The sequence below is a fragment of the Podarcis bocagei genome (genome assembly GCF_964188305.1).
Source record: "Podarcis bocagei genome assembly, chromosome: 11".
Classification (NCBI taxonomy): Eukaryota; Metazoa; Chordata; class Lepidosauria; order Squamata; family Lacertidae; genus Podarcis; species Podarcis bocagei.
Window position 1 is genome coordinate 8,771,139 of NC_138136.1, and position 22,120 is coordinate 8,793,258.

General features: G+C 39.8%; 1 protein-coding gene across 6 annotated transcripts in view; it reads right to left on the reverse strand.

Moving 5' to 3' along the window:
- The window catches only part of FANCC (FA complementation group C), a 72,470-nt gene that overhangs the window by 27,272 nt on the left and 23,078 nt on the right, over positions 1–22,120 (reverse strand). For all 6 annotated transcript variants that reach the window (XR_014013114.1, XR_014013115.1, XR_014013116.1 and 3 more), the window contains exons 6-9: positions 7,568–7,687; positions 6,757–6,821; positions 5,289–5,450; positions 757–913 (exon numbers count right to left, since the gene is read on the reverse strand). Coding sequence is in view for 1 of the 6 variants with exons in the window: in XM_081213737.1 (XP_081069863.1) it covers positions 757–913; positions 5,289–5,450; positions 6,757–6,821; positions 7,568–7,687 (504 nt within the window). In the remaining 5 variants the exon portion in view is untranslated. The remainder of the gene's footprint in view (positions 1–756; positions 914–5,288; positions 5,451–6,756; positions 6,822–7,567; positions 7,688–22,120) is intronic.

The following is a 22,120-nucleotide window of genomic DNA, read 5'->3' on the forward strand; positions in this document are numbered from 1 at the left end:
GTAGTTCTTCCTACTAGATGGGTGGGAAGGTAACCTGGAGGGGAGGCATATAACTGTTGAGAAACAAAAAGAATCCTTGCTTCTAAACCGCTCTCTCTTCCTACCCATCTTTAACTGGCTGCTCTGTGTGATGGGGGCCCATCCCTCAGCACCAAACAACCCTAATTACAGCCCAATTAGAGGCTTTTTTTGACAGATGCATTCACAATCAGTTTTAGCCAACAATAATATTGTGTTGTTAAAATGTATAACAGGAAGTCAACTCATCAATAGGACTCCATGAACTGAAAACAGAGAGGTTATATATACCTTTGTTAGCCCTGAAAATCTTTCAATAAAAATGATTAAAAAATGAAAACCACACCTTTTTTTCTTACTAATAATACTGCACTCTCAGATTAAAACCTTAAAGCCATGGATCATTATGCTATTTACTCTTCTACTTATGGCTAGGACTATATGGCCAGGTTGGCACATAACGCTAAACCATGGTTAATGTAAACCAAGGTTTAGAAACTACCACCAAAGTATGGTTTATGAGTGTGGTTTATTCACGGTCAAGCCATGAAGCCGCATTCAGATGAACAAATAAACCATGACTTTGTATTGCATATGCACAAAGCCTGTAAGTACCACTTGGACTGCTTGCTCCTGAATATACTTATATTGTGTATTTTAGAAATATTTAAAGGACTTTTGGTACAACAGGAGCAGCAAAATCTTAATAGTTTTCTAATGCCAGTACATCCCACTTACCAATAAGGAAGATTTTATCAGGCATGCCATCTCTTCCAGTGAACTTGGCTGAGTTGAGATTAGAATTTCAAGATTCTGCAGCACTGCTTTCTCCAGACCAGGCAGATGGCGAAGCCACAACTGCAGCACAGCAGATTCAGGCAAGAAAATCTTTTTTCTATATTGGAAAAATAAATAAAATGTTCATCTCAGCCTACTATGAAACAGATGTCTTGTGACTGGCAATGCCCACCTCAGTGGCCATGCTGTGCCATAACAACGTAACAACCCTGCTACATCAGCCAAGGCCATATCTGGTCCAGCATTCTGGCTACAGTGGCTTACCAGGAAACCCACAAACAGGACATGAGGGAAATAAAGCCATTGTTCATGCCCCCCCAAAATTGTAATAGTGGTGGCCAAAAACAGTCTCAAATTTCCAAATGGGCCCAGGAGGTTGGGAACCCCTGCTCTAAGTTTCCAGTGTCTGGTGGTGAATGAGATTTTCTCCTCCTCCATTTTAATCTTAGAGTCCACATTCCTGGCCACAAAACTGCCCTCCTTCCTTTAAAAAGAACATAAAATCATATGCAAGTCCAGAATTTCCTTTTTCATTGCTCTTTCATAATTGTTTCCAGTTGCTGTGCTAACTGAAGCAAGCTGGAATTAGAATAATTACAGAACAGTAAGAATAATAATTAGCAACCTTTTCTTCATTTTATGAACAATTTCCAACTTACTGCGTGCACACTATGCCCATGACCAGAAACATTGTTCTGTTCTAATGATGGGTGCTAATGTGAACTTTTTCTATGATTTATTTCTGCAGATCATAGCACTGCTGAAGTTGGCATAATTTAATATAAAACATACCCCTGAATTTTAAACTATTTTAACCCTTGTACTGGTCCATATCTTAAATATGACCCGGAAGGCATGAGTAAATATTCCGTTCTCTGAATACCTAAAATAAAGATCAGCACATGAATCCCGTGTTACCAGCAAAGTTTAACTATCACCTCTTATAGGAAAAAATGGAGTTTTGCACAGAAAATGGAACCTTCTGTGAAAAATAAAACCCCCCTTTTCACTCTACACTCTCAAGGACCAGCCTCACACTTCACTGGATCATGGACCAAGAAAGGTAAGAGAGCGACACTGTAGGCTTGTACGTATAGTACTTTGACAGAGAGAACCTAACTCTCAAACAAAACCATTGATTTAGGTTCTGCTTACTTCAGGACAGGTATACCCCTTCTCCACCCTTTCTCACATCGCTTTATTGTGGGTACTGTGGCAAACAATCACACTCACTCTCCAGGCTTTTGGAGTTAGAACATCTTTTTACTCTCAAGATCAAGGTGGTATGCTGCCCACTTATATTGTAACTTTGCTGTCTAAAAGCAGCAGCCATATACGGTTACTCTTATTTCAAGGAATAATCCAATCTTTATGTATTCCTCAGATGTGTGAACCTTTTGCGGGCACAAGGATGGGGAACATAGTCATAGTGGACACACATTTAATCTAACAGTTTAGGTTCTTAAACCTCTTGAGAGAGTGTGTAGGAATACATATGGGTTCTGCTGTACACCTTGTAACATTGCTTAGTTAAACTTGGATGTAATTAGGGTGGGAAATGAGGGTGTGATGGCTTGTTACTTTTCATTATATTATCTCTAGTTATAAGATCTCACCTTTAAGTTATTTCAGACAGGACCCTTCAGTGCATATTGAAGGTGCCTGCTTTTCTTATTCCTTTAATCTCTGCTGACACCATTTAATTCTATATATTACCTTATTTACCAATTATCACACAGTACCTAAGTTTAAGCTAAGGAACTAATAGATCAGGAGAGTTACCGTAAATTTAAAAGTTAAATATAATTTATTAATATTTGTAATAGCAGATAATAGGATTATTAGCAAGCTGAATGATAAATGATACTTTGGTTGCTATCTCCCTTGCATTAGTTCTCTTCCTTATTCTAAACCAATAGCCAGTTGCCCTTATCTTCTTCCCTCACAGGCTTTTTTCAGATGACTTAACCTAAATTCTTCCTTCTGGTCAGTGGCTCAGTGCTTCTTGTGGACAACTGTGAACAGGTAACAATCTGACTTTCACACTTCCAGGAAATGTTGCTGCTGTCTCCCACTACCTGCAGACCTTCTCAGTTTCAGATTGATTTCAGCCCACGGTCCCATACCGAAGGTTGTGATATATTCTATGTTGGCTTCATCATGAAGTTGTTTGAATTATTCAAACATTACATAGACATAGACTGCAGTTTGAGGGGTACATCCAGTTTTGATAGAACATACTTTTCTTGTGTGGTGTACTGCTTGCCTCTCTCATGGTGCCCTTTGGTGCATAAAATGCCAAGAGGCATACATTCTTCCCAAAACAAAGCAACACTTCTTCTTGTTTGGGGTGTGGTCTGGCCCCTAATGCCATCATTAATGCATACACTGCTGTTTTGAGATAGATGTGTGTTGAATTGGGCCTTCCTTGTGGCAGGGCAGGTGCTCCTAATAAAGTGAGCTTGTCTTTCCCTGTGGATCAGCCAAGCCCCCAAATAAATGTGATGCTATGTGACAAAACAGAGTATCTTTAAAACTTACTTTGAAGTAGTCAACTTTAATTTTTTTTAATCAATTGGCTTGATCACTACACAAAATCATAACTTTGGTTGGCCACAATGACAATATAGAGCCTGAGCCCCAAAATGCAAAACAACTCCTTTGTACTCAGTGTTGCCTGCTCTGTCAGATCCTTCATTTCGTAGAAGGCAAGCCACCCACCATTTCACAGAAGGAAACTTCTCTCTCTGCCAGCCAACACACCGCCCCTTCCAATGAAATAGCTTTCTTCCTCTTGCTGTTCACATCTACTTGGATGCTACCCACAGAGAGAACTGTTCTCTTTTCCAAGTATGCTGACCAGTTAGAACCATGGTGGTCTTAAACAGAAAGCTTGGACACTGCAGGAAGAATGAAATGAAACTTTATACTTTGAAATCTGGTGCTGAAGGGATTAGAGCGTCTGGCAGGTGCCCTGGTAGGTCTCTGTGGGTGCACCCAGGAGCCACATTCAGAATCCCAGGCTTAAGAGTGCTTCTGTATCATCAGCATCAAAAATATAAAACCCACTGGTGCAAAAGGCAGCCCAACAATGAAAACATCAGTCAGGAACCAGAAACTCTCCTTTCCTTTCAACAGGCCCGTGCAGAGCTTGTCTGAAGCCTGAACAGGAACCTTGTTAGAATACAAGTTATAAACTCAAACAAAAAAGCAGCCAGTCCCTGGTGGAGGCCCCCAGACAGCTTAGCCCTCCAAGGCCTGGGGTAAGTGTACCTGGCTGCCCACTTTCAGGACATTCTGAGGACAAAGGAGAAGATGCTGTAAGAAAGAGAGAAAGGTGTGGACGGAAGCATGAAATGCAACAGGAGCACATAGGGTGTGATTAACTACTCCCCTTTGCTTAAGAACAGAAATTGTCAATTAGAAGAAAATGTATGAGTTTTCAAAGAAGCTAAGTAATAATTCAGGATTTCTTAGAAATAAATGTGCTAATGAATAATTTCCCTGGGGTTTTTTGGCAAGGAGAAACCATTCACTATGTTCTCTCTTGTGAGTGGTCTTGCATATTTTTCTATGCCAGAGACTCCTGTAATTCCTTGCCTGAACAAAACAAAAATGCATTCACCTGCCCTAAACACCTCAGTTGATAGCTGGGTGGCAGCAGGCGGAACAAATTCAAAGACTCACTTGAATCATCACTGCAAAAAGTCACTGCAGGGTAGAATTAAGTAATGTGATCACTAAGAGATGCAATCCATAAGGAGAACATGCTCTTCCTGATCCACAAAATGCAATTCATGAGAAGAAATAAATTTGTTCACCTGTATCAACCATATAAGGGACGCGGGTGGCGCTGTGGGTTAAACCAGAGCCTAGGACTTGCCGATCAGAAGGTAGGCGGTTTGAATCCCCGCGACAGGGTGAGCTCCCGTTGCTCGGCCCCTAGTCCTGCCAACTTAGCAGTTTGAAAGCACGTCAAAGTGCAAGTAGATAAATAGGTACCGCTCCAGTGGGAAGGTAAATGGTGTTTTCGTGTGTGCTGCTCTGGGTTGCCAGAAGTGACTTAGTCATGCTGGCCACATGACCTGGAAGCTGTACGCTGGCTCCCTCGGCCAATAAAGCGAGATGAGTGCCGCAACTCCAGAGTCGGTCACGACTGGACCTAATGGTCAGGGGTCCCTTTACCTTTACCTATCAACCATGGTCAGGGGTCCCTTTACCTTTACCTATCAACCATACAGGAGACACAAAAGCCTGTCAAAGAGGGTAAGATCAAACAGCAGCCAGACATTCTGTGAGCCCATGTGCACTCCTATATGGAAGCATGTATATTAGCTACATAGAGGTGCTATGGAATGAATATATGCTGTTCCAATACGGTAGATATCAGAAGAATCAAACATTAAATTTCAACAGATGGTTAACCATAATTTCAATGAAAGGGGAACTGGGGTGTTTTTTAGGCTACTTACTGTAACACAGCCTTATTCACCGCTTCTAAAAATTCAGCATGAAGGACCTCTTGTGATCTGTCTTCATGATAGCTAAGAAGCGCTTCCAGCAGTGGCATTACATCAGGCAAAGTAATAAGAGGTGTACAGAGAAGGGATATGGATTTTACTCGTGAAGACATACTGGAGAAACAAAATAAGGTTTCTTTTGTAGGATGAAACGGTTATATTTTTACTTTTCAAAAACATTAAACACAGAGAACTAGAACAAATACCTACTTGTAGCTAAAAGGAAGACATTTTTATCCTAAGGAATAGCAAAATAAATAAATAAAATAGAAATAAAAATAATAAATATTTATTTGAAATGCAGCTACATTCACAACACATTACATACCTCAACTACATTCATATGTTCAGGCAGGGTATACTCTTGCTCTGACAACAATAAACACTTGGACTTGTATAGAACAATGCTCAAGAGAACACCAGAGACGTATTACCCATGACAGAGCTTTCAGCAGATTCACAGTGAAGTCCTAACTCAACAGAAATTTTGCTATTGACTGACATCAGGTGTGCAGCTGAAAGAAACATGAACTTTCTCTGGCTCTTTTCCATGATTCTGTGATTTGTGCACAATGCAATCTAATTTCCATGGTTTCCAAGTGGACAGACAAAAACTGTAAAATCAAGTCTCCAAGCAATAGGAGTATGGTTTCAGTAATGGAGATTACTGGAGAAATGCCCTGCATTATTGGAGTAGTAAAATCTACATTTAAAGAAAACAAAGCTCATTCAAATCTGCAAGTGTATATACAAGATGAGCTGCCGCATGACTTAGCTGCAGTGGGGAGCAGTAAAGTGCTATACCTGGAGCAGAACATTGCCTGCATGGCTATGGCTTTATATGAGAACAGATAAATATGCAAAGACAACCGGTCTGCCGCTGCCACTTAAGGCAGAACTGGTATTGGTTGTGTGAAGTGCTTTCCATCAACTGCCGAACTATGACCCTATCTGAGATAATCTGGTTGCAGTGATCTATCTATCTATGCTTTGGTAACCTCAATATTAGATTACTGCAATGTGCTTTGCCTTGGGTTGCCTTTGTAGACAGTTCAGTAACTAAATACTGCAGAACTAGGTCCCCCAATTGCTCACAGGCTCAAGGAAAGATTATCATGAAACACTGATTGGGGTGAGTTGCAGTTGAATCAAGTAAAATACTGAAGGATGATGCAATGTTCAATTAGCTAGTACATATGTCTGTGATTTTAGCTGAGAGAAAGGCACCGTTGCAGTGCAGGTTGAGGATTCACTGTGAGCTGTTTTGCTAAGTAATATACTTACTACAAAAATAATGTTTAAGAACAGTTTGAAATAGACATATTTAATGTTTTTTTCAGTATAAGTGCTTTTCCACAAAAGAAACAGAACATTCATTCTAGTCATCTATATACAAAAATCACAGAAAGATAATACTAACCTTTGTTGTCTGTTAAGTCCATTAAACTGATTTCTGCTGAGTTCTGTCACTAATGATAAGACCACCTGTTTAATAAAGTCAATCACATGTTACAAAGAAAGACATATTTCAGTGAAGGTTGCATCAGTAGTATTTTCTCGTAGTATTATGATGTGGCAAGATTTGGTATTCTATCAATTGGAGTGTTAATAAAAATTATTTACAAAAAAGTAGTATTTTCTCGTTGTTATGATTTGCATCTCCAAGTGAATTAATAATCTCTGTACTTTTTGTGACCTATGGTCTTGATCAGAAATCAAGAACTGAAAAGAAACCATGGGTGGAATTTATTTGTTTTATTTTAAAAACTTATATCACACCTAACTCTCTTCAAAGAGACTGACGGTGGCTAACAAGTTGTCCCTCTAGGCAGGGGGAGCTGGAGAAGTGCTAAGTACTTTCCCCCTTCTCACTGTCCTTCTACTCTCTGCAAGGTGAGGGAATGGTTATCAGACATCCTTGACAAAAAAACTCTAGCTAAGAAGTTGTTAAGTGGCTGACTTTCTCTTAATCTTGTGTGATTTCTTATATGTTCCTCCATCTCTCAAGCTTCTATGGTAACATAATGTGTCAATTGGCTTAGAGAATGGCTCTGAACTAACACACTGAATTTACAAAGGCATTTTGCATGCTTCTGAAGCACTCCATGAAGGCAAAGATGAAAAGGGGCACTTGCCAACAGTTGCCATGGCAAGCATGGTAAGCACATTTGTAGGCTCCTGATACAATCGACCATGCTTGTAGCTAAAGGTTAAATGTACTAAGTACTCACATTTTCAATTAATTTAGAATAGTAATCTGCAGACGTGAACCCAAGAGTTGAAATAAAGTTGTTGATATCAGTGTCATGATTTCTCAGCCCTGAAAATGAGAGCAAGTGGCACAATGAACCCTAGAGGAAAAGTCAACAGGAGAGAGAAATATCTGATTAAAAACTAAGCAACTTCTGTTATTGTCATAGGCAGCAGGAAAGCAAATGCATCGATTACAGGCTACATATAACTTGAATTCAATTCAACATCTGTACCTTCAACACTAAGTTATGGAACCTACAGAGGAGGCAATGAATCTGAAACATTTTATCTCAAATAGGGAGGATTTCTATTAAAAAGAAGAATAATTAAAAGAAACAAATGGAAATTAGCAAGTGTCAAATCCTTTCATGAATCTTGGGAATGTATATAAAATTACGTAACGAATGCTCAGATAATATATTTATCACACATTTGAAAGGGCACAAACTGAAAAATATGCCAACATGATTTAAATGGCAGAATCAAATGGGCTATAAGAAACACAAAGCCTGAAGGGCAGTGTATGGGGAGATTATGGTATGCTAATACTATCTCTGTGGGCTGCTATTCCAGCCCCACTGAGGAGATTCTCCTGCTGTTCTATAGTCACAGCTTTCCCCTTCTAGGGACATGGTAAAGTTCCACACACTTATCATTTGCACAGCATTATTGTGTGACATAACTCTGAGATGCATCATCCTATGGATATGTGTAGGCTATGAAGAGCCTTAAAGGTTGTGGGGAAAGGCTTTTCCTGATAGGACTTGAACAGCCACAGACTTTATGAATGATGTGTGCTGCACATCCCCTCTGGAATCTGCATCTGAGAGAGTTTGAGAGCTCCTCTTAGGGACTCAGACCTCTTGTCTCTTGTGTTGTGATTTAAATAGAAGTGCTCTGGCAACCCTTTACAAGGTTCCCTCTTCCCTGCGAAGTTAGATCTCTTGTTTCTTCAAAATTGCAAGATCCTAGAATAGTTTGTGATCCTGCACAGGCTTCTTTACAGTGACTTTTTACAGGCCACACCAGAAACATCCATGTCTGCATGTGTTCTTCAAGCCCAGGGTCTCCCACAATTCTGTATGAAGTAGATCAAGGCTGTGGCATATTGCACATTCTAGATCTGACTCCATAACTAGTATAGTAATATGAACCCAGGATTATCCATGTATAAATTATTTTTAATTGTGTGTGTGTATTTGAAGTGAATTGCTCAATGAGTCATATATATTTCAAACACATGCAGTTTTGTTACACAGCGTGATAAAATGGAATCCATAACGATATATAGGAAAAGAAATATAGCTTCCAAAAAGTAGAACCCCAAAGCCTTTCTTTCTTTCTTTTTTACTGTTCCAGAGCACAAGTTGAATAGACAAAATAAATACTTTCATAGATCTACTGAAAAAAAAAAGAAAGAACACAAAGTATTTGTTCTACCCACAGTTCTCAGAAAGAAAACTGTTATACTGCCATCTAGTGGCTTAAATGTTAAAACAGGAAATAGTGCTTTGGATTTAAAGCAAGACTGATCATTATAGTGGCCAAACTTCAAACATAAAAACAAACACAAACCAATATATTTTTATGATTTGTCCTAATTTCAGTCATTAGTCTTCTATAACGGCTTTGAAGGTGCAGATCAGCTCTAATTTTTAAAAAATGTTAGCGTTTTCTAGCCCAATTCAAGCCTGCACAAATTGTTATTCTGTCACTACGTAGAATGCTGTGTACCATACTAATTCCAATGGCTTGGTCTAACTGCTAGCCATCAAAAGGCCATTAATCAGGACCCTCCTGTCCACCATCAAACCCAATGAGAACTCAATTTCTATCTAGACCTTCACTTATTGGTAGAACACATGCTTTGTCCAGAAAAAGTCGTATGTTCAATTCCTGACATCTCCAGACAGGGCTGGAAAACATTCCTTTCTGAAATCCTAGAATTCTTATTGCTGATCAGTGTACACAATACTGAGCTAAATAGAGCAACGAGTCAGTAAAAGGCAGCTTCCTCCTGATTTTGTATAAGCAAAGAATAAGCTCACAACAATGCTATGGATAACATGAAACCTTGCTCTTCCCTCACATTTTCTCATTGTTTCTAAGTGCTTTGGAAATCAAAGGCAGATAAATAAAATCTTTCATTTCCTTTCCATTTATTATGTGCATGTTCCAGCTTGTCAATACAGTTGTACCTTGGTTCTCGAACAGAATGCATTCTGGGAGTCCATTCAACTTCAGGAACTGTTCAGAAACAAAGACGTGGCTTCTGATTGGCTGCAGGAATGTCTTGCAGCCATTTGGAAGCCGCAGAAGCCACACCGGACGTTCGACTTCTGAAAATCATTCGAAAACCGGAACACTCATTTCCAGTTTTCGATTGTTCAGGAGCCGAAACGTACAAGTTCCAATGCGTTTGGCAACCAAGGTATGACTGTAACTTTCTTAAATTGTGGTGCCCAGAATGACACAGTATTCCAGGTGTGGTCTGACAAAGGCAGACTAGAGAGCAACTATGACTTCCCATGATCAGGACACTATACTTCTGTTGATGCAGCCTAAAATAGTATTAGCTTTTTTTGCTGCTGTATCACACTGCTGACTTATAGTAAGCTGTAGTCTACTAAGATCCCTATATCCTTTTTGAATGTACTACTGGAATGCAAAGTGTCCCCCATCTTATATTTGTATAGCTGGTTCTTCCTGCCCAAGTCTAGAAGCTTACATTTGTCCCTATCAAAATTCCTTTTGCTAGTTTTGGCCCATTCTCCAATCTGTTAAGGTCATATTGAATCCCAATTTCTGTCTTCAAGAGGCACTGGCTACTCCCAGTTTGGTGTCATCTGCAAATTTGACGAGCAATACTTTCATCCAAGTTGTTTCTAAAGATTTGAAACAACAATGGATTCAGGATAGAACCCTACGACACCCCACTTGTCACTTTTTTCCAGGATGATGAAGAACTATTAATTAGTACTTTTGGAGTTCAGTCAGTCAACCAGATACAAATCCACCTAACAGTTATCTTGTCCAATGAAAATTTCTGAACTGCTGAAGCCACCAGATACCTCTCTAAGCCTCTTCCTCCTCTTCCTCCTTGTTGGCAAACCAACAAGGAATGTGTGCTCACAACTCCTTAAGGAAAAGCTGGTAAAACCATTAGCTGACTGGATGGTGGGTGGTAATGGGGAGAACATTCAGAGTGCAGATCTCAAAGTTTACAAAGAAAACACAAGTTATCACATTAAAAGAATGGAAGTCATCCTTCTACCTTAGGGCAGATGATTTGTCCATGTAGCCCAAACTATCCTATTCTCAATGGTTTCAGGCAGAGATTGTCTGCATCACCTGCTGCTTAATCTTTTTAACTGAAATTGAACCTAGACCTTCTGCATGCAAAGTGCTATACCACTGGGCTACAGTCTCTCCCAATCTTGCACTTCTCTGTAATTACACAAAGAATCTTGCTATTTTCAGTCATGTCCAAAGTAGGTCCCTCAAATTATAGCATTCACATCCTGAAGATGACCACTCTGAAAAAGGTGAGTCATTTGCATTTCCTGTTTTTCCTCCTTGTCAATAACCCTATTAATTCACTAGTTTAATTCACATTTACTTTCACCAACTTCCTAAAAAAGCAAGATTAAAGCATGCATTTCTGAGGTCTTTAAGACACTAAAATCTACCAGTTCTTAACTTTCTCCTTGAAATGTTTAGAACCTCTTAAATTTACTGCTGTCTTTCTGCCTCTCTTCATTTAAAATCCTGCTTACATGATTCTGTGTCCCCCATGCCATTTAAATGAAATTAGTAACAATAAAACACTAGTATTTGGAAAAATCCATTTCACTACAAAACAAACAGAAACCTAGAGAATTATAGTGGTTCAAGTAACTGAGAAGGAAGCCTGCTCACTTGCAGACTGTCTCAACACCCTCTGTTTATACAGCCTATTCTATGAGCAGGATGCTGACATAATACAGCTTACTGATTTTCCACACTCTGATCCAATCATAACAAAGTCTGCAGATCCTAATTTTGCTTACAAGACCTCTTGCATGCTTATTCATTAGTCCATTGGGGGAGGGAATGTAAAATCAGTTTTCTACTAACCAAAATACATTAAATAATACAATAAGCTTCAGAATACAGCTTGCACTGCACAATTATATTTCCACTAATACAGTGGTGCCCCGCAAGACGAATGCCTCGCAAGACGAAAAACTCGCTAGACGAAAGGGTTTTTCGGTTTTGCGTTGCTTCGCTAGACGAATTTCCCTATGGGCTTGCTTCGCAAGACGAAAACGTCTTGCGCTTTTTTCTTAAAGCTGCTTGAAGAGGCGCAGTTGCGACGGACCGTGCTTCGCAAGACGAAAAACATTGCAAGACGAAAAGACTCGCGGAACGAATTATTTTCGTCTTGCGAGGCACCACTGTATTTATTAAGGTCCTAACAATAAACTTAACAAGAATTTATTATCAGCATGTATACAACCAGAACATTAGGTGTTGTTTCCCGACATACAAAAATTGAATCAAAGAGGGAAAAACAAATATTATCCATTTGAAAACGTTGAACAAATTAGGGTTTGAAAGTGCATAATTACAAATGCTGAACTTTTGGATTTTACCCTCTACTGCCTTGCAGGGTATCGTTGGGAGAAGAAAAGGCTAAGGAGTAAACCCTACACAAATCTGGAGTGGAGTCCCTAATATGACTGGATGGTGCATTGTATGCCTCTTTCTGGCAACTCCTGCAGCCAAGCTGGTGCCAAATGTATTGCTCTGCTTTTGTTTGGACCACATCAGTGAGGTCAAGAGGGGGGTTTGGTGTCTGCACAGCCCAAGACCTCTACACACTTTCATCAGTTCCAACAAGTATGGACAATGGCAAGGGTTGTAGGATGACAAAAGTTGTATTCTAACATCATCAAGTTTCTCATCCATGATGTTCGCAATGAGAAAGTAAGAAGGAAGATTCTTTGTCAGAGGAAGGCCATCTATGTATCCAACTCAAAGTCTACAAGTCACATGAATTAACCTAACAAGTTAAATATCTCTTTGAGAGAGGGATGCCAAATATATTTCTATATATACCAATCCAAGGAACATCTAGTCCAACCCCCTGAAATGCAGGAATCACACTAAATAATCCTCGACAGAGGGCCATCCAACTTCTCTTTAAAAACCTCAAGTGAAAGAAATAGTGTCCCAATCAAGGGAAGTTATAGTACCACTCTATTTTGCCTTGGTCAGACAACACCTAAAATACTGTGTCCTGTTCTGGGCACCACAAATTAATTTAATAAATAACAACAACAACAACAACAACTCATTTACAACCCACCACCACCACCACAACAATTCATTTACAACCCACCCATCTGGCTGGGTTGCCCAAGCCACTCTGGGCAGCTTCCAAGACATATAAAAGTCACAATAACTTTAAACAATTTATATCAAACAAAGAAACATTTAACAATCCAACAGACTCTAATAGTAAACAGTAAAATTAAAATCAGCAAATAATAATTAAACAGTTCAACCACAATAAAAATAACAGCAAATCACAAAGCATAAAATACCACAAAACATACAAAACCTTATAAAAGGATCAAATTGAGAAACAAAGATGCACAACTTATAAAACTATTTTTAAAAAATATCCCTGAATTCTTCTCTTCCCAGCTGCTGCTACTGTTCTCAAATTCATAGTCTGGGAAAGGCTAGGTAGGGCAAGGCAGGTGGAAACACCATTGCCTGATGAGGAACAGAAAGTCTCTCTCCCCCCACAGTTCTTCCTCTGGAGCAGCTGTCTTATAAAGGCTTCCAGGGTTGGAGGGTGGGGCAAGACAGGTGAAAAGGCAGTTGCCTGATGATGAACACAAAGTCTCTTTACCCTAAAGTTGCAAGAAATGATAATCCAACTAAACATCAGGAAGAACTTTCTGAAAGTAAGAGCTGTTTGACAGTGGAATGGATTTGACAGTGGACTGTGGACTCTCCTTCCTTGGAGGTTTTTAAGCAGACTAGATGACCCTTGGGGTTCCTTCCCATTCTACAATTCTATGAAGGCGAGTCCATCACCTTTTGAAGTAGTCCATTCCGCTGCCAAACAGTTCTTACTATCTGAAGGTTCTTCCTAATATTTAACTGGATTTTTTTTCCAGCAATCAGGCATCATATTTGGCGAAAGAGTTAACACATTCATTTGAGGAGTGGAAAAAAATTAATGGTAGCATGTTTACTTCAAAGAGAGCCACCCCCCACCCCGGAGCATGCCCTGTATAATTACAACTGGCAAAAACAAGGAGGACAAAGAAAGTGGAGAGAAGCAACCTATCAGAAAAACTGGCATGAGCAAAAAAAGTACTAAGAGGCCTGTGTAATGCTGTTTACTTCAGAACTGTTACCATCAGTGATGCAGAGGGAAAGACTGACAAATATCTGCATGCTGTGACCACCCACATTATGGGAAGCACTATGATTAAAGTGAGTTCTGTGTTCCTATATCTGCCAGCACAGTCTGCTCCATGCTGTAATTATTATATCTGCAGTCATCTTTTAATTACTTTCACATGTTCTAGCATGTATCCTTACACTAACTTGAAAAGGAATGAACATTCCTGTTTTTAAGTACATGAACAATTATACAATATATGCTGGATATTATTCTTCGTTTAAAAAGAAACAAAAATCATTTTGACCAACAAGTACTGTATACTGTAACATTATGAAAAAAGCAGTATTTATAAAGTACCTAAAGTTTTCTAGGCACTGTAAAGAGTAACAAACAAAACAAACAAAACACTCTTTGCCTGAAAGCTTACAGCCTAATATGGATGATACAAAAGGAAAAAGAAATGGGAAAGAAACAAGACAATTCAGGCACTGTTTCTTATAAACGTACATAAATGTTTAATGCCTAGGCAGAATGACCACTAAGGGAGACTTGGAAAGAAAGGCAGCTAATGGTAGCTGGCCCCAGATGGGAAGGAGCTGATACAAGTGGGATGTGCTGTCTAACCTCTCCCTCTGCAGCAGCTAACTAATGGCTGCTAATGAATGACAATGAACACTACCAAAGAATTTGCTTTAACGCTTGCATGAATAAGCTACAGCATGATTTAAGCATTTCTTTGATCTCTTTTTATTTTACAAAAATAAAAGACTAACAGTGCAATCCTTCTTTGAGTACTCAGATATAAGTCAAATTGTGTCAAATAAGATCTACAAAGTGGAAGCCTTTAAATGTTGCTGCTATTTTAACAACAACTTGTAAACACTGCTAAAGAGAAATATATAAACCCTTTAAATATATACATACATGCCACTACAAGAAAAAAAGTATAAGCAGTGGAATTAACATATATGTGGAGATAAACAAAAAGAACAAAAGCCATGTCTTGCTTCACAGTTCATCGCATGAGATGGGTTAAAGTACATGGGGGCAGTACCCAATGCAGCTTGAAATGAAAGAGAACTGCCACTTGGGTCCTCCTGGGCAATAACATCCTCTCATATCCAGTGACAAAAGATCTATGCTACAGGTGAAACTCGAAAAATTAAAATATCATGGAAAAGTTCATTTATTTCAGTAATTCAACTTTAAAGGTGAAATTAATATATGAGATAGGCTCACAACATGCAAAGCGAGATATGTCAAGCCTTTATTTGTTATAATTGTGATGATCATGGCGTACAGCTGGTGAAAACCCCAAATTAACAATCTCAGAAAATTAGAATATTAAATGAAATCAGCAAAACAAGGATTGCAAATAGAGCAATATTGGACCTCTGAGAAGTAGAAGCATGCATATGTACTCAGTACTTTGTTTGGGCCCCTTTTGCATCAATTACTGCCTCAATGGCATGGATGCTATAAGCCTGTGGCACTGCTGAGGTGTTATGGAAGACCAGGATGCTTGAATAGCAGCCTTCAGCTCTTCTGCATTGCTCGGTCTCATGTCTCTCATCTTTCTCTTGACAATGCCCCATAGATTCTCTATGGAGTTCAGGTCAGGCGAGTTTGCTGGCCAATCAAGCACAGTAATCCCATGGGCATTGAACCAGGTTTTGGTACTTTTGGCAGTGTGGGCAGGTGCCAAAGTCCTGCTGGAAAATGAAGTCAGCATCCCCATAAAGCCTGTCTGCGGAAGGAAGCATGAAGTGATCCAAAATCTCCTGGTAGACGGCTGCGTTGACCCTGGACTTAATGAAGCACAGTGGACCAACACTAGCTGATGACATGGCTCCCCAAATCAACACAGACTGTGGAAACTTCACACTGGACTTCAAGCATCTGGTATTGTGTGCCTCCTCATTCTTCCTCCAGACTCTGGGTCCTTGGTTTCCAAATGAGATGCAAAAGCTGCTCTCATCAGAAAAGAGATTTGGGTGCTTTGCATGTCATGAGTCTATCTCATATATTAGTTTCACCTTTAGAGTTGAATTACTGAAATAAATGAACTTTCCCACGATATTCTAATTGAGTTTCACCTGTAGGTCCTCTTTCTGGCCTCCACTTAGCAGAAATTATTATTTTCTTGTTTTTCTATAACTCTTTCTTACTGAGTCCAGGTACACCAGTTCCATGCCTTGCAGCAGTTCGAAAGCACATCAAAGTGCAAGTAGATAAATAGGTACCGCTCCGGAGGGAAGGTAAACGGCATTTCCATGCGCTGCTCTGGTTCGCCAGAAGCGGCTTAGTCATGCTGGCCACATGACCCGGAAGCTGTATGCCGGCTCCCTCGGCCAATAAAACGATATGAGCGCCGCAACCCGACCTAATGGTCAGGGGTCCCTTTACCTTTACTTAAGGAGCTGAAGAAAGAACTAGAACAGCTTGCTTCCAAATTGGCTTTCCCAAAGGTTGCAAGATATGAAAAGCAAAGTGGAACAAGGATTACAGAACAGAGCTGGATCTTGTTCTTTCACTCCACAATATTTGATATCAAATTACTTCAGCTAAGTAATTTAGACCCACAAGCTAAGAAGATAGATCTTGTGGTTTGTCCACATTATGATAAAATATGGCAATAGCATTTATGAGATACTCAGTTATCTTAACTTTTGAACTTCTGCAAGAGCGCAATACATCTTAGATATGTGGAAGTTTTATTTTTTATAAACTAAAGCAGAGACGTATTCTTACTTTTAATAGTAGCATGTTGCTTGATAGCAATCCCAGATTTATTTTTAGTGGATAAACAGTAACAAGAGTTTTCAGTAACCTCATTAGAAGCCTTTGGCGATTAAAGGAAACCTACAGGTGAACAGTACATCAACTATCCAAGCAGCTCAGACTAGATTAAATCAGCATATTAGTTCTAATCTCACTGGCTGGGAGGAAGATGGAAAAGTAGACAACTAAGAACTGGGAGTGTTGCTTCAAAATCAAGGCAAGGCTCTGGGGCCCGTAAGCCTATTTTTCCAACTGCTGCAAGTGATCCATTAAAGGCCCAAGAACAGGGCTGGCCAACATAGCACCCTCCAGATGATTTTATTATTATTTATTAAATTTCTATACCTTCCTCCATCTCATGATCACAGGGCAGTTTTCAATATAAGAACACAAATATACATACCATAGTAGCAAACAATAACCCTCTCACAAACACATAGTTTAAAAAGGTCACAGATTGTTTAATTGTTCAATTGAAATTACCATCAGCCTCAGATGGGAGTTGTAGTCCATCAGCATCTGACGGACACCATGCTTGCTGCCCTTGCTCTAAAAGAACAATTTCGGGCTTCTTTTTCAGCATTGCCCAAAGAGGAACAAGGCAATATGGTGAATATGTTATCAGTTCTACAAGATAAGCTTTTTGCCCAGTTGCCCTGCCAATCACACTAAACCTTTTGAACTTAGATCCCAAGCCTCATCCTATAAAGTGAAGTGCTAGTCCTGCTAACTCCAGAAATGTCAAATAATGCTAGGGAAACAAACAGGCTCAGGTGACAAACAATTTAAAAATAGGGCTGTGATCCATATTATACCCTACTCTCCCATAAAGATTGGAAGGGCACAGGAATGAGGAATGTTGACACTCCATGCACATTAGAAGTAATCTTCCTTGCTGTCCTGAAGCCCCTAAACCAGTGAGGGTTTTTTATATACTTTAACACACCTACTGCATCCTCTCCATGGAATGAGGCATATGTTGCATATTTATCTGAAATTATGCATTCTATCCACTTTGGCATAACACAGATGACAACTCTTGCTACTATTAACATAGTTCCTAATTTCAGACGGAGTTGTTTGTTCTTCCAAGTCACTTCACTCTGATACATCCAACTCTAGACCTAGTCACTTGTTCATGCTGCTTTATAAATAACAGAGAGAGAATGCCATTAAAACAGTTGTTAGGTCAAGGGGTGGGGCAGGGGACAACAGCAACAAATCATTGGAGACCATCACTAAAATAGTCTATGCCTAACTGGCAGTAGCTGTCTACTTTAGGAATAACAACCTGTTACAATATAAGAAAGTACATTTAGCGTGCAATCCTACACATATTTACATGGGATAAAGCTCTACTGAACTAAGCTGGGTTTACTTCTGAGTAGAGATAGACAGGTTTGAAGTACTTAAAAGTACACAAATTTACTTATTATCACAAATCTTTTTCTGCATGTTCAGTCTCTGTATTGACTTCAAATACACATGGAGCAGGACCACTGGATGTGATCCTGCTCTCCCTGTCATGTGTTCAGTCTGCAGGTAATGTTGCAAGCAAAGGTCTAAAATAATTCTTCTTACCATCAAGAAAAAGGCATGAAACCAGTCCCAAAAGATTCCAATATTTTGGAATATAAAGCAGGTTCATCACAGAGGCATTAAAAAAACTGGCTTAGTCACTAAGCAGAAAGAGAGGTATACTTCAATTGTGGGAAAGAAAATATATTAAGCTAAAATTCCACGAAATGTAGAAAGTATGAGGCATAATACGTATACAAAGATATCTGACTCACTAGGAAGGTTTTTATTATTACTAGCTATTGGCATGGCACACACAAAAGGCAAAGCCACTGAAAGACATTGGCAGCAATGCAGAAGGTAAGTGCACTTTAGTCTCCGATGGGAACAGAACTGGAGAGGACAGTTAAGTGCTTAAATTCCATTTATTTTATTTGGGTTGAATATGCTTAATGTCCTGTGTCTGGTGCTCAGCCTGTGAGACTGCCATTTGCAAGGTAACATAATAACATCATCTGACCATAATGTGTACTGTCAAAAAAGAAAAAACCCTACCTATGTTCACCGGAGCAAATTATTCATTAAGGTTTTTTTGATTACCAAATAATTTAGTACTATGGCTATTATGAATCATCACCACAAAGCAGCATGCTAAATGCATATTACTAAACAAGCTGAACTATTAGCTCATTTATCTGAAAGGCTTCCTCATGAAAAGGGAAACTGTGGTTACAGAAATTAAAAATATTTCTTTTGAAACCTGGGTTTGATTAAGAGCAGAGGTGAGGGACCTGTGGCCTACCAGGGGTTGCTTGACTCCATCTCCCATCAGTCCTAGCCTGCATGGCCAATGGTCAGCGAAGGTCACAGGTTCCTCATCTCCAGTATAAAGTATCTAACACAAAGAGAAAATAACAAAACAAACCCTAAGGCTATTCTAGGCCACTGCTGCCTGCTACAAGAAAAACTACTGAGGAGAAAATAGATTAATGTGGATTACAGTTAGAGCAGAATGAACCTTTTTATCTGAAATATTGATTTAAGAATTAAGTGTCTATTCCTGGAGTTTAGGTTTTTGTTGTAGTTTTTTTTTAAAAAAAAACTTCAGCTGTCTAGACAACAGCCTATGCACAACAGTAGAAAACACACGCTGCAACACTCCAAAACTTTCATGCAAGGTAGACCAGATGCTGATTAAAACAGAAACTCTATTCATTAATAGAGTGGTTTCACCAGGTCATGGCTGATTTCATGGCTTAGCTATCTGAGGAATACATCTTTCTTCACTACATCTGGTTAATATATGAATAAAAAATCTGGATAGATCCTTCAAGAACACTACAAAATTTCATTTTGACATCATGCAGCACACCTTCAATTTCCAAATACTCTTATCTTCAAGACAAAATGAAATGCTAAATCCTTAAGGATTTTGTAAATTAATTAACAACACTAGATTTGAATTTAAAGAAGAGCAAGCAGACCTCCATTTGAGCAATGGGAATATGGCACTCCTCTCCCTCACTGCAACCCTCTTCACCCCATTAAATTCCACTTGAAGTGACCCTCTGGAACAGCATGAGATGGCATGTGCAGGCTGCAGTGAGAAGGAGGAATTAAGAGGTTTTTCTTATCCATACCTGTTACCATTTATCAAATATCAGAAAAAATCATCAGGGCAGAGATGCCAGAAGCTAGATCATGGCAAAGATGCCAGGGCAGAATTAACTGGATTGCATAATGCTACACAAAGCTTAGAACTGCAATTCATCGTTGTCGTCGTGGAACGCATATAGGCAACTAGAAAGAGGTGCAAATACCATTCCATTTCCTCCCTATGCAGTATTTTGGAAGGAAATGGAAGAGACAAGCACCCTTATATTTGGCAGCTGCTATTACACTGGGAAGCCTGCTTAAAGGATGAAGAAACAGCAGGTTGTGTCATTACAAGTGGACCTTTTGCTGACAAGACTTGAAGACTGAAACAGGAGGTGGCAATAAAGAGGCACATACAGTGGTACCTCAGGTTAAGAACTTAATTCGTTCTGGAGGTCTGTTCTTAACCTGAAACTGTTCTTAACCTGAGGTACCACTTTAGCTAATGGGGCCTCCTGCTGCCACCGTGCCGCCACTGGGCAATTTCTGTTTTCATCCTTAAGCAAAGTTCTTAACCTGAGGTACTATTTCTGGGTTAGTGGAGTCTGCAACCTGAAGCGTCTGTAACCCAAGGTACCACTGTACTAAGGTGTGTCCTGACTCCTAGTCCAGAAAACACCAACTCACACAATGTCACCAAAGGATTTTTTTTACAGCATTTCTAAACCAACAGGGTGAGACTAATCAGATGATACCTTAGTGATACAATTATATATCTTTGGAGAATGGGGAACAATTTGAGTAAGAAGCAAATTACATCTGAAAATCCAATAATCACATAATGCATATTTAGGCTCTATGCTAACAATGAATATATTCAGTTTTTTAAAAAATCACTACAGCATTGGAGACACAGGAACATAGGAGCTGACATTGGCCCATCCCTCTGTACTATCTAAACTGACTGACAGCAGATCAGCAAGGGGGAATGTTCCCTCCCCCCAGCTGAGTGGTGCAGTGTTTAAGTCCCTTTGCTAGCAGCGCTCACTAGAGGAAGGAACAACTCCCTTCAGCAAATGCTGCTAGGAGAGGGACTCAGGAGCAGCGGCGGTTTCACCAGTGATATACAGTGGTACCTCGCAAGACGAATGCCTTGCAAGACAAAAAACTCGCTAGACGAAAGGTTTTTTCGTCCGTGATTTGCCTCGCAAGACGAATTTCCCTATGGGCTTGCTTCGCAAGACGAAAACGTCTTGCGACTTTGTTAAGCCGTTTAAACCGTGCTTCGCAAGACGAAAAATTCGCTAGACGGCAAAACTCGCGGAACGAATTAATTTCGTCTTGCGAGGCACCACTGTATACTGATGTGAAGCCCGCATCGTGGTCTGCTCCTCATACCAGTACTGGGCAATATATCGCCCAGGCCTAATAGACAACAGATGTTAGGCTATCCCTGTCCAGATAGGCGTGCAACTAGGCCACCAGCCGAATCAAGGCCACCTGAGCCTCAAGCGGCAGCAGCAGATCCAGAAATACCCACTGCTTCTGAGGGAGTGTAACCACATCAAGAGCAGGCAACCTCTCATCCATTCAGTCTAGGAAAAAAACCACTAACAGTGCATCTGTCATATCTGGATTGAGCTTCAGTTTGTTTTTCATTAAATATTTTTAGGCGCCAGGCAAAAATATTCCCTCTTCAAACAGGCCTTTGGCTAATTAATATTCTACAGCCTTTTAAATGTGTCTGTGGGAAGAAGAGTTATTGTTTTGCTGCTTTGCTCTACTTATTTACTTGTTTTTATCCTGTATTTTATTCTGTGAACCGCCCTGAGGTCTTACTGTCTAATAAATAAACAAATAACTGATCCAAGCACCTTGTCCATATCCTCGAAACTTACTAACTGAAACTCATTCAACATAGCAGGACTAGACAGTGCTCTGGACACCTTTCAAGATTCATCTGCTGTAACAGAGTCAAGATCCCAGTGGATACAAACAATTTGATCCTTAAAATGCTTTGCAAACAAGTCACAGCAAGCTACCATCAGTTCTGTAAAGACTCCCAAATGCCTGATGCTGAAGTAACCGTCAGATTATAAACTGCATTATTAAGATCTCAAACTGTCAGCATCGCCCTTGAGCCAGTGCCACCAACTGGACTCATCCACTTCAGCCCCGAGTGGGCTAGGCGAGCTGGGTAGCACTTCCAGAGATCACCTTCTGCACAGGA